The 13,691-nt window shown below is 42.8% G+C and overlaps 2 protein-coding genes across 3 annotated transcripts in view; both read right to left on the bottom strand.

The window, feature by feature from the left end:
• The window catches only part of LOC308282654 (tetratricopeptide repeat protein 19, mitochondrial-like), a gene marked incomplete at both ends in the record, with an annotated part of 3,103 nt that extends 1,837 nt beyond the window's left edge, over positions 1-1,266 (bottom strand). The window contains one exon of the mRNA XM_080723043.1: positions 53-1,266. Coding sequence (XP_080579169.1) covers positions 53-1,266 — 1,214 coding nt within the window. The remainder of the gene's footprint in view (positions 1-52) is intronic.
• Positions 1,267-5,279: 4,013 nt separating this feature from the next.
• The window catches only part of LOC308283478 (uncharacterized protein), a 31,724-nt gene continuing 23,312 nt past the window's right edge, over positions 5,280-13,691 (bottom strand). Inside the window, exons 5-6 of one of the 2 annotated variants that reach the window (XR_013961924.1) lie at positions 7,344-7,878; positions 5,280-7,258 (exon numbers count right to left, since the gene is read on the bottom strand). Coding sequence is in view for 1 of the 2 variants with exons in the window: in XM_080723918.1 (XP_080580044.1) it covers positions 7,712-7,878 (167 nt within the window). In the remaining variant the exon portion in view is untranslated. Of the gene's footprint in view, positions 7,259-7,329; positions 7,879-13,691 lie in introns of those variants that run through there. The other variant, XM_080723918.1, reaches the window with a different exon arrangement.

Genomic DNA, 13,691 nt, shown 5'->3' with positions numbered 1-13,691 from the left:
CCGCCCTTCTGGGTCATAGAATGTCCGGGCTAGAGACAGAAAGATAGATAACTTGTTCAGGTTCTTTGTTTTGTTTCTCTTCTCCTTAACGTGGTTAATTCTCTGTAGAATCCGTTGCACGTCCTCCTCGTCTCCTGCTGCCCGAGCCAGAGACAGCGCCTCCTCGTAAACACTGTCCGACTGCTCCAACCGCCCTAGGCATAGTAATACTTCAGCCATGTTTCCCAGATTGTAGTGCAGGTCAGGAGAGCCCACGGTTCGACCCAGCTCCACCGCTTGTGCCAGCAACAGCAACGCCTGGTCGTACTGACCCTGCAGTGCCATGCTGGTGGACAGGTTGTTCATCAGCACCAGGGTCTGGGGGTGTGTGTGTCCTTGCTCCTGGTCACAGATAACCAGAGCTCGCTGGAAGTCCAGGCCAGCGTCGACCAGCTGTTTAGTGACGAGATGGTGCCGCGCACGAGCTTCCAGACACCATCCCAGCAACAATCTGGTCTCCTTCCTCAGAGCTTCCGCCTCCTCCGTAAGTTGGTCCGTGGGCAGATCTTTGTGTCTCGACAGTTTGGCTTCCAGAGACTCAATACAGAACCTGTAACTCGTGTCGGCGAGCTCCCTCCTCTTCTGAACAGTATAGATGGTTGCTAGTTTCAGAAAGATTTTAATGATGCTGTTGTCATCCCGTGGTGTTCCGCCAGACAACATGAAGCTCATGGTTTCCTTGAAGAGTTTCTCTGCATTGTCCAGTTGTTGCTGTAAGTACGCCAGGTCAGCCATCCTGCTGTATGTATAGATGATAGCTTGGTTGTTGTGAGTCTTATGAGCCAGAGCCACTGCCTGGTGAAGAAGGTCTGATGCTTCCTGGAACTGATCTCTAGAAATACAAAATGTGGCTTTTTTGAGCAGCAGTATAATCTCATCCTCCTGCTTTTGAGCTTCAGTTTGTTTGTCTTCCTCGTCAAACAAGTTGAACAGAGAGAATGCCATGGCAGCACATCCCAGTGCAGCACTGGTCCACGTGGTTGGTTTAAAACGGTGTTTGTGGTTTCTGCTGGTAGGAACCACACAGTAGTCTGACCAGTCGAACCAGTTTAGAGTTCTTACTGGTCTCCTGTCACCAGTGAACAGGGTGCGTGCTTGTACTTGACACCGTAGGACACGGCGGAACACACTGGACAACATGGACAGCGGTGTGGTGGGGCGGAACACACTGGACAACATGGACAGCGGTGTGGTGGGCGGTTGGGAGCAGGTCACGTGACACGCCATCAAATCCACCAATCTCTGTCATATTGATCGTCATCGATGACATCAGTCTTGCCCAAATATGGAGTTCCGACGAGGCGGTGGATATGGGATGTTGAATTCACAAACCTTCTTTAACAAGGTGCACTGCTCTAGTTTTGTGAATTCAACATCCGGTTACATGTCTCCATTCCGACATGTTGCCATTCCGACATCCCCCCATTCCGACACTAACCCTATTCCTAACTCCGACAATAAGAAATCGATGTCGGAATGGCAGCATGTCGGAATGGAGAGCAGTCACCGTTAAAGAATACTTGTCTTACGTTAAAAAAAATCTTTAAAGTGCTCATAATCTGGTCTACAGACCGCCTAACTGTATCCGGTCATTTCAACGCACACATGCATGGTACTCATAGCTTCCGTATCCGCTCCTCTTGACCGGATCATGAAAATCCTAGCGCATTATCAAAGACGTGTGAATCAACCATGGATCAACGGCGGGTCTTGGCGAAGTTGTCGAAACCCTGTTTGCTGTTTTGATTTGTAGAACGAGGAGAACTCCTTCTAAACACCTAGCCTATAGGTTCAAATCAAAGGTTCCAAAAGGTCAAACATTGTTGGATCTATAACTCGATGTCAATGCCCTCATTGCCCAGCAAGTAGCCTCGTAAACCAGTCTCCCTTCCTGCCTTCGAACTGAAGATGGGAGGAGTCAGTTTACTAGGCTACCCAGCAAGGTCCAAAGACTTGGGGGTCAATTAACATCATGTAAATGTCAAGGATGTAAATTAAATTACACATTTTGAGAGTGATAACACATTTATTATGATCAACAAATATGAAGTCATATGATTGATTGAATGTTTATTTCGAAGCATATCTGGTCCTACACCTTATTTCATCATTTCAAGGGATATTCACCATAGATATATTCACCCCCAAAATGACTTTTTTTCCCCTATTGATTACTCACCCCACTTGAATTCATGGATATTTCCTTATTTTTGTCACATTCCTATTTTTGTCACATTCCTATGGCAATATTTTGATCACCGACGGCGGTCCCCTAGTGGTTCTCAACCTGTGAGTCCAATTATTTTGGGGGGCCCCTAGATGATTAACTTAATCTAGGTCTGTCATTTATAGAGTGTACAAATGGAACCAAATGGACAATAAATCAGATTTTGTTAAGTCAAATTACGTAGGCCTACAGTACTTGAGACTGAGTAGGCCTAGTCTTTTCATTAGATAGGCCTACTCTCTTACTTTTACTCAAGTAATTATTTGGACAAATACTTGCAATTGAGTTATTATTTTAAAGTTACTATACTTCTACTTGAGTAGGTTACAGTTTTTGGCTACTCTATAACCACCTCTGCAAATAGCAGGCAACGTCTTCACCACTAGATGTCCTCAGTCACAGTCACATAGGCACTGTGCTTCTTTCCATAGGGTTTGTTCCATTCACTCATCCTTTCTGCACTTCATAACCTGGGTTGGGAAATAACAACGGGGCGGCATAGCTCAGGGGTAGAGAAACCGTTATTAGAGCACGAAGGGTTCCCGAAGGGTTCCCAGTTCGAATCCGGGCTCCCCCTGAGTTAATGTCGAAGGGTCCTTGGGCAATACTCTGACCCCACATTGCTCCCGGTGAGCTGGTTGGTGCCTTGCATGGTTTCCTCTGCCACCGTTGTATGAATGTGTGCGTGAATGGGTGAATGTAATGCACAATCTCTGTAAAGCGCTTTGGATAAAAGCGCTATATAAATGCACAATTTACCATTTACAACTCTTGTCTCCCTGCACTGCAAATACGCCCATGTTTGATATGCCTTTTAGGCCACAGGCCCACCATTGATCAAAGAATGGCTGATACTAATCTATGGGGATCCCAATCTATTCTGCACATCATCAGTGTTAACTTAACTCTTATGGCCAGACCACACCAACTCCTTGCAACAAAACAGTTTTAAGGCCAGTCCACACCAATGCAAGTAGTTGCAACAAAATAGTTTTAAGGCCAGTCCACACCAATGCAAGTAGTTGCAACAAAACAGTTTTAAGGCCAGTCCACACCAATGCAAGTAGTTGCAACAAAATAGTTTTAAGGCCAGTCCACACCAATACAACTACTTGCAACGTTGCCATAGGGCAGTGGTTCTCAAACTTGGGGCTGGGACCCCAAATTATTTTGTGGGGTCCCCAGGTGATTAGCTTAATGTAATTTTTCTCTCAAAAAATGGTAAACAAACGAACACACAGTATAAGTGTATCATATCTGCACATTCCTAAAGTGACAATTTAAGGACTTTCAAGACCGTTTTAATACCAAACTGGCCAAAAAGTCAAATATTAAGTAAGCAAGAGACGAACATTGTGAAAATAACCGATCTACATACTCACAATGCCTGCATGTAGATCTGTTATTTTCACAATTTTTATATGCGGAACCGAGTCACATTATATGTAATGCCTACAATTCCAAGTGCTGGTAAGGGTTGGGGTCCCCAGTTCATATGTGTTTATTTTGGGTGTCATGGCCTAAAAAGGTTTGAGAACCCTTGCCATAGGGGATGATGATTGCAAGTAGTTGCAAATGATCTTTTCATGGTGTAGCCTCACATAGAGCATTGGAGTGGACTGTACACATTTGTACATTTGTACAGTAATCTGGGCTGAAAACAATGAAGCCTAAAAAGGCAAAGCACTTCTTTTACAGGATTGCTGAACTGGTCAGTCCAAAATAAGGCCAATCTTGACAGCTTTTGAGTCACAAAATAACATGCTCCAAAACAACATCTGGTTTTGATCATTCCCCTGCCATGTCGTCAATTTGTCAGGATGACATTATTTCTACTTTTGAACCAGATCTCTGTGCTCCTGTGACTAAATGCTTGAGGGAAGACAGCCAAAAAAACAGATTAAGTGAGAAACGGTATCACTCTATCAAAGAGAAACTGGCAAGTCATTTTTCATAATCTCTGGGTTTGCCAGGTGTTTTTGTTTCCAGGTCTTATTCTCACAATGAAAGGGAGACACATGCCTAAACCCCTCATGGAAATATAAACTAACTGCACATTGTGAATATGATTCCGCCTGTAGCACGCCTGCATGCGGGTAGAACAAGTACTAAACAGGCTCCTACACAGTCCATTGGCCGCAAATTGGAACATTTATCTCATACTGGGCCATACTGTATAAGTAATTCTTTTGGATAGTATTCACATGACCTATCCTGCAAGTAGTAAATCAAATCACAATGAAAAATATAAATATACACAACACTCCTCAAGTTCCATGTGCTCGCATCTCAAACATTTAAGCTAGTGAGATTTGTTCAGTAAGGGCACGCTCACACTACCTATGAGAGTGGATTCTGCTGACCATCACACACACACCATCAAACCTCGCCATTCCCATTGAAATGCATTGGCAGAATCCTAACCTCGCCTCACCAGGCTTTCTGGGAGAAAGCCTGGAGAGAAAGCCTGGTGTTCGTTCACTACAGGCCGTTTGGTTTCCGCCTAAAGCGTGGAAACCACTAGAAGCGGCGTCGCTTTGATTTGGTTCCCCCTGTTTGATTTGGTTCCCCCCGTTTGTTTCCCCAATCCCTATTAAAATGCTCGAGTAGCCTAGTGTAGTCTTGCCAGTCGCTACGAGTTGAACTAAAAGATGCATATACCAAATGGATTTTCCAAAAGCAATCAAGGGGTTTATTAGGTAGGCCCAAAAAGTATGTCTTTGAGTGCAGGGGAATATTTCGGGTTAAAACTCAATCCGGTTCGATAGTTCCGGCCAAAGTGTAGTCCGTCTAGGACTACAACATGACGTAAAGTGGTTTCCGCTCACGACCGGATCAAACCCCGAAAAGTGAAGTGATCCCAGACGAGCAGAATCCACTCTCACAGGTAGAATATCAGTGCGGTGTGAATGTGCCCTTACACCTCTAATCTAATCTGGCTCCGCAGAGATGAATAGAATCATTTTTTTCTAGTGAAATGACAAGAAATCAGCCACAACAAATTCATATCAATCTTTATTGTACTTAGAAATCCACGCATCAAATCTTTTTTCTTTTCTTTTTTTAATTACTTTTTCCTTTCTTTGCCATTTACAACAGGGAATGAGACATAAGCTAGATGACTTCGTTCATGCCTTCTCCAACAGGGATGGCTGAAATGGAAGAGGAAGAGGAGGGGGGGAGGAGGAAGAGGATAGAAGAGAGATACATAAAGTGCTTTTGTCAACAGTTTTTTTTTTCTTCTTTTCAATAGAAAAAGGATTTAAAAAAAAAAACAACCAAAAGGTTTGAGGGTGGAGGAGGGGGCGTGGCAAGGAGAGTGTGGCGTATGAGAGGGTGGGGGAGTGATGGAGGAGAGAGTCAAATTCCAATACCCAAACGTAGGGAACGTAAACCTCTGGGCCGATACCAATAGTACAGATACTTAAAGTAACAATGTGGCCGATAGCCGATACCGATATTCATTTTGTTTTCATCATTATTTATTCCCCGCTTTTGTGCCAGGAGGAAACTAACGCATCTTCATTATAAAACAAACTTTTTTCCGAATCTGCAGGTTGGCAGGCTGCAGATTAACCAACACACCAACATAACCAGCGGTAAATATCTGTAAATGTCACTTATTTTCCCCATATGCCGATGGCATTCAACCGGGCAAGATATCAGCCGATGCATCGGTGCACCCCTATTCCCTACCCAGATGTCTGCTTCTGGAGGCGCCAGGTATCAAGGAGAGGACGAGGCTCCCCGGACCGCTTGTACAGAGGATTTTCTTTGTCATAAGGCAGGTCTTTCATTTAACTCTCCCGTGACGTATATATTCTCCACCTACACAGCATCAGTAATTGCCGTGGCTTCAAGCTGACACCGAGCAAGGAGCCCTATCCCTGTTCATTAAAAGACTAAATTATGCCCAACGCCGGGAACGGACGAGGATAGCAGATCTACAAGCTGCAGGTCTGAGGTCCTCGGCACGTGACACCGTCACGCGACGACGGAGCATGAATGTGGCTTTAAGTCGAACCCGAGCGCTTCCTCCGTCCTCCCACCAAATCCCCGAACTAAAAGTCCAGTCCACACAAAAGATCTGCGATCATGCAACCAAGCCGCAACTTGCAACCACTTTGCAAAACAGAATCGCCCAAACTGCACCGACCTGCAACCGGGAAATTCAGACACACACAGCGATTTCTCTCTCTAAGAACTCTCTCTGTGACGCATCGCAACGGTTTCGTCGCATCGTGAATTACCGGTGGGGGCCGCGAGTACATTTTTTCCTAGGATGAAAAAGGGATAACCACGCCCCAAAATCATTTGATCGGTCGCTGCAAAGTTCTTTCGCTTCTCCCTCGAGTTTTCAAACGGCCAAAATGTATATAGGGCTTGAGTGGTTAGTGTGTGTTAACTGTGTTTTGTAATAAAAACCCAAATCTACAGAAAAACTAGTAACTCAAGTTTTCAAATAAACGTAGTGGAGTAAAAGTACAATATTTGAATCTGAGATTTAGTGGAGTATAAGTAAAAGTAATGGAAATTGGAAATACTCAAGTAAAGTACAAAAACCTCAAAATTGTACTTAAGTACAGTACTTACAGTAGATGTACTTAGTTACTTCACACCACTGGTATAGACCAGGCTACTACATTTCGTTTTTGAGGTTAATGAAATGTAGACTACCACCACCACTCCAAATAATGTGCACACTGCATGGGTAGCTACAGTTTAAATAGCTAGAACTAGATTCATCATCATCATCACACCCACCACCACAATATAATAACATAATACTACAGCAGCAGAATGCAGTTCTTTCACAATACAAAATGTTTATTAACATTAAAACATTTTCAGCCCTGTACATGTTTTGGCTCGTGTCAGGCAGGTGTTAGTTAAGCATCATTCTAAAATCAGTGGTTCTCAAAGTGGATTCCAACCAAGGACTCTGTGGGTTCCTTTAGGAGGGTCTAAATTGACCCCTACAAGTCTGTAACTCTTGACAGTGTACAAATGGAACCAAATGAACCCTAACGGGTCCATTTGGTTCCATTTTGTACACTGTCAAGAGTTAAGGGGAAACCTTGAAAGGTGAAAAGTTTGAGAACCACTGCTCTAAATAATCTATCAACGCAGCGACGGGAAAAATCTGCAAAAAGCAGCCAGAAGAAGAAGAGAGGTTGTGGCGAACAATCAAATAAGTCGGGTGCGTGTTGGTTATCCCCTTTTTTTATCCTAGGAAAAATAAACTTAAGGACGGTGAGGAAAACGAAAACGGGTGGAAGATGCAAGGATGGAAGTTCAATATTGGAATTTGGCTAAAGAGAGTGGAGAGAAAGAGAGATAGAGGAAGGGGGAGTGATGGGGTGGGGGGTATTTTAAATCTTTCAAAAAATAAAAAAGCGTTGTTCCAATGAAAAATAAGGGAGTGGTGTGTTGTGTCTCTCTCTCTCAGCCCAGGATGAGGCTAGATTTGCCCCCCGGGGGGTTTCTCCGGCCGGTGTTTTGGGGGGCGGCGGCGGTGGTGTCTGCGGCGGCGGCGGCTCCCGACGGGGCGGAGGGCTCTGGTGTCTCCTTCTCCTGCTGCTCCTCGCTCTCCCCGTCCTCCTGGGGGCAATCTGCAAGATGTCCACAAAACACACCTTATTAATGTCAAACTCTCTGCAAGGATGTCCACAAAACACAACTTATTAATGTCAACCACTCTGCAAGGATGTCCACAAAAGACAACTTATTAATGTCAAACTCTCTGCAAGGATGTCCACAAAAGACAACTTATTTCTCTGCTTGGAGTTTATGATTTTGGTAACTAAGCCTTGCCTAAGAAGAAGATCTCCGGGTAACATGTCATTGGTTCGACCTCCCTTTGGTTAGACCACCTAAACCTAACCTTAACCTCAGTAAAACTATGCCTAAACCTAACGCTAACCTCAGTAAAACTATGCCTAAACCTAACGCTAACCTCAGTAAAACTATGCCTAAACCTAACGCTAACCTCAGTAAAACTATGCCTAAACCTAACCCTAAACCCTAAGTCTAACCAAAGGGAGGTCTAACCATGGGGCAGTCCCCGATCTCCTTCTTAGCGTTTTTTTTAATCAGCGTATTAAGATCGAAGCGACTAAAAATGAAAAAAGAAAACTGAGATCTCCTTCTTAGGCAGATAAAGTGTTAATGTCAAACACTCTGCAAGGATGTCCAAAAGACACACTGTAATTTCAGAGTCCTCATGAGGACACTCAGCCAGGGTGTCCACAAAAGACAAAACACACCATATTAATGTCAAACACGAGCTAAAGTCAAACAGAGTCGTGAGGACACTCTATTTAGAGCATACTGTGTGTACATCGCTCTACACAGCTCACTTGTGGTCAAAGCTACAAAAAAGCAAGTAGCCTATAATGAGAATTTTAGAAAAAAGGCCCATGCGAGTGAAACGTCCATGGCTGCAAGAGTCAATACTTTTCAAGCGGTTCTTAGGAACTTAATGCATAGGTTCACGTGTCAAATAATCATATTTCAAGTAACTGGGGACCCCCCTTCCTGACGAGCACTAAGAGTTGAGGCATTATTTTGTATAACACGGTTATATTGTGAAAACAGACGATCTCCATGCTCACAACGCCTCGCAAGCATGTAGATCGGCTATTTTCACAATTTCTGCCTTTACCATTTCACAATTTGGCCAATGTTTAATTTGTCATTTCAGAGGTATCAAAAAGTCCTTAAATTGTCACTTTAGAAATGTGCAGATACCCTCTATACACTTAAACCTTGTGTTGGTTTGTTTACTGCTGAGTGAGAACACAATGTTGCACATTAAGTTAATCATCTGAGGACCCCCCAAAATAATTTGGCACAGGTTGAGAACCACTGCTGTAGATGACTGACTGACCAGGGTGGCTTCTCCGATGATGCTGATGTCAATTTCTTTAGTTTGAAAACAAAACAACAACCCATTTTCAGATATTTGTTAGTCCAACGTTAGTATGAGTGTTGAGGAACAACTCCACAAGATGCAATATAACTATTACAGCACACATCCAGGCAGTTCTCACAACCACCACTAGAGTGCACAAATGGACACATTTCTGGGTTTGATAACAAGGAAGGCATGTCCATGTATTTATATATATGATCTACAATCATTTTAAAACGAAAAGAAGGAAAAAGGATAACCTGCACATTGTGCATGTTTTAATGTATGCATTGATGCGAGTCCAGAGTTTCATACAAATGTCCACACTTTCACGGGTCTGGAAAACAGTCCATCATAAAAGCCTATCCTTTCCAGAGCTGCTTTAAGTGAATTACACTGGACATAACCATGTGTCCTTCAACAGCACTGCTCTGTGCTGAAGAACAAGCCCTCTTGTTCTCCATTAAGACCCTAGAATAGCAGTACAAAGTCTACAGACCACATGTTGCGATGTGAATTTAAAAAAGGTACTTTAAGTGATCTCTTGTGTTGAAATAAGTGTTAAATAGCTCTATATTCCAGAGGAGTAGATTATGCACATCCCCACAACTGTGTATACGGTGCTGCATCCAGGAACAAACAGGGAATAAAAAGGGCTCGAAAAAGCCCTGCTGGGCGAAACGTTGTTTTGGTTGAGAAATAAAAGAAAATACGGAGAGCATTATATTGTGTGCGGACATTGTCCTTTTTAAATAGCTCTATATTCCCATATAGTAATCATTGCTATAGAAGGTTTTGTTCTTCCCCATCTCTGTAGTAAAAATAAAATATGTTTTCGGGTCAGGAATTTCATCCAATCAGGAGAGAGAGAACACATACAGAATACAGGATAAACAAGTGAAATTGATATTAATTACGCAAATAAACATGCAGACAAAATTGGACCGATTGGAATACATTATAACCGATGTCAAAATGTATTTCTCTACTCAAGATCCGGAGAAAACTTGAGCAAACATGCTATAGCAATGATGATCATCACAATATTCTGAAGAGCTTTTTAACCTTTTAACAATTAAGTGAATAACTAACCTATTGTTTAACCACAAATGTCACTTACACCACCATTAAGTTAAAAATAAGTCAGAATTACTGGCCTGTAAGGGGGCATTTGGTTCTATTTGTACTGTACATTCTCAGAGTTACAGTACAGACATTTAAGGGTTCCATTTGTCAAATGCTTGTCTAAAATAATACCCAGGGTACTTTAGGGCTTCCTCAGTTGCCTTGTGGTTATAGACTGTCCACCCTAAGACTGGGAGGTCGTGGTTCGATTCCCTAGTCGGGTCATACCAAAGTTTCTAAAAATGGGAGCCAATGCCTCCCTGCTTGGCACTCAGCATCAAGAGTTATCCCTGCAACATACTGGCGTCATGTCCAGGGGATGTACATCAAGAAGCCTCACGCTATAGGACAGTGGTCCGGGGACCACCAGTGGTCCTTGAGGGGTTCCCAGGTGGTCCCCAGCTAAGTGATGAAGAGTTGGTAAACCTTTGGATCCATTTTACGCTCTCAAGACAAGAGTCAAATTATTGTTAAAACAGCTCTACACAACTTAGAGAATGTAACATTTGAATGTTATCTCTCCTATGGTACCACATACTGTACAGCATGGAATTGTGGACAAAATATTGTCCAATGACAACAAAAATAATCAGAGTTTTGTGTCTGAGAGGCTAAATCTCATCAAATGGTGGTCCGTGGCTAAAATGCTGAATAAATAATGGACCTTGATATTGAAAAGGGTTGAAAACCACTCCCATAGGAGCCAGGCCCTATGGGCCACACATGGCTCAACAAGGCTTGCTCATTCTTGGACTTGTGAGTACAGTATTCACAAGACTTGTTGTGAGTACAGTATTCACAAGACTTGTTGTGAGTACAGTATTCACAAGGCGAGCAGGCGTTCACATCAAAAGGAGTGGCGTGTTTGCTGTGATGACAGCATGAGAGGGAGATTTGTAATATTTCAGAAACACACAGAGGGGGCATTGTGTTGGGAGGCTCAGAACTGCAAGTTCACAAGTTAAAGCCCCCGAGTGTTCATCTACAGCTTAGCAAGTCAGATTTATGTATCTGGTTCTAAAGTAACTGTCTGAATAAATTGTACTTGTAAGGGATGTTTTTAAGTATATGTAAGTGATTATTTAAACAAATCAGATTGTAAACCGATTGTAGACAGAACTTGAGTAGTCTTTTCACTGCATACTTTGTTACTGAAGTAATTACTTGAATGACCACTTTTACTTGAGTCATTGTCATTTTAATGGTGGCGTAAGTGATATTAGTTTTTGGTAAAATAAATGTTGAATAGCTCTAGTCTATACTGTGATAGCGATCATTGTTATGGAGTGTTTTTTCGGTAACGGGTGTCTCCTGTCTCTCGAGCACTTTAATAAACAGAAAATACATTTTGCTGCCAATTTCATCCAATTTACTAGAGAGACAGGGCAACACCTGTTTCACTCCATAGCAATAAAAAGAAAAAAGAAAAGAAAAAAAAAACTATTTGGTTTTAACCAAAAATAAGTCTTACATCTAACTATTCATTTAGTGAATGTCTGTCCGTCCATCCGTCTGACCATCTGCATGCTGACATCACTGATACTACACAGTTTAGCCGCCATGGTAACCATCTGTTTGCATGCTGAGATCCCGTCAGACTCAGACGTCATACTCTGACGTCATAGTACTGACATCACAGACTGGCCTAGACACGGAACACCATGTACGGGCATAAAGATCTGCCCAACAGGCACCCCCCAAAGTCCAGTGGAGTTTTAGGCCACTGAGCCCCACCCCTGTATCATCAGCAAGCTCAGCAGTGACGAGGCATTGATCTGTAAATGCACCGTCAGCCATGCTGTTTATTAACCCCTCGTCGTCTGGGGAGCCGTGCGTTTTCCTTAAAAAAACATTTAGACTTGGAACCCATTTTATGTCACATTAGATTTTAACCACTTTAACCATTATTTTATACTTTAGCTATTAAAAAATAACAGATATACAAGCAGATAGCAGATATCTGCTATTAAATAGCAGATATATAGATCTATATTCTTTAAATGTGAAAAGTCTAAATATCTTTCACCCAATTCATGTCAGTGGACCCTCACAATTACATGTATTTGGCCGCAGACCACCCCATCTCAAAATATGTTGTTCCAGGGACCCCCAGAAGCAGAGATTTGAGTTACAAAAGTTTGCTTTGAAAAATATATATTCAAAGATTTGCTAAAAATGTCACAATTTTCCAAAAAATAGCAGATCTACAAGCTCGCAGCGCGGCACTCGGTGCCGCGCTGTGAGCTTGTATATCTGCTATTTTTCAATAGTTAACCCATAAAAATGTGTTAAAGTGATAATGCATTCCAGGTCTAAAATGAGTTAACCCTTCATTATGGTAAGAGGTTGCTCCAGGCACCGCGGAGGAAGTTAATAAACAGCTCTTTCATAACGCAGAGAGTCAAGGCCTGGCATCAAAGAAAAACAGCTGCTCCGCGACAAGACCCATCACGCCTCCGCGCGACATCAAACCCCAAACCCACGGCATCAAAGGCATCGTGCGGACGGATGTGGAAGGAACACAAGGTGTGCAGTGCATCTGTGTCCCTTAAAAAGAAAGCGAAGCGAAGCGAAAAGATAATGCTACGGCATACCAAGGAGTTAAGGAGCCATAGCCAACGTGACCTTCCATTCTTAAAGGAGTAGTTCACCACTTTTCAACCTGTCTTCATATAATAGGTCCTCACTAATGTTCATAATAAAATAGCACATTTTTTTCTATTCAGTCTGGGTCTCATAGGAGAGCTGTCAAATCCTTCTACCGGTGACATCATCGTTTGACAAAAGAAAATTAAATAATATTTTTGAAAAAAAAATATTTAGATTTTTATTATCACGAGAACAATGGCTTCCACTTTAACATTGCAACTTTTTCAGGAATAGAAAGCCTTCAGTTTCTATTAGCTTGCATTTCCCATTGATGATGTCACCGGTAGAAGGATTTGACCCACCCACAGCTCTCCTATGAGACCCAAACTGAGTAGAAAATAATTGTGATATTTTATCATGAACATTAGTGAGGACCTATTATATGAAGATAGGTTGAAAAGTGGTGGAGTGCCCCTTTAAGCCCTTGAACGCCAGCTAGTGCCCCTGTGTGGAGGGAAATGAGGGGGGACCTAGTAGAGAGCCCTGGGGGACTCCTATATACTCCAGCGAAGTATATAGGCCGGGTTTAAAGAGGTTAAAAAGGCAGAAGGACTGGTCTACCATGAAACTATTCACTGTGACCAGCCACTAATAGGAGTCATGAGAGGACTGTTTAGTGGCATGAGGGGGAGGGCAGGGGGAACGCACGAGCGAGCGAGAGAGCGATAGAAAGAGAGAGAGAGAGAGAGAACACAGACAGACAGACAGACAGACAGCATGTCCACTGTCCAGGATTCT

Source organism: Nannobrachium achirus (assembly GCF_963921795.1).
Source record: "Nannobrachium achirus genome assembly, chromosome: 4".
NCBI lineage: Eukaryota > Metazoa > Chordata > Actinopteri > Myctophiformes > Myctophidae > Nannobrachium > Nannobrachium achirus.
This window is presented reverse-complemented; position numbering and strand designations above follow the sequence as displayed.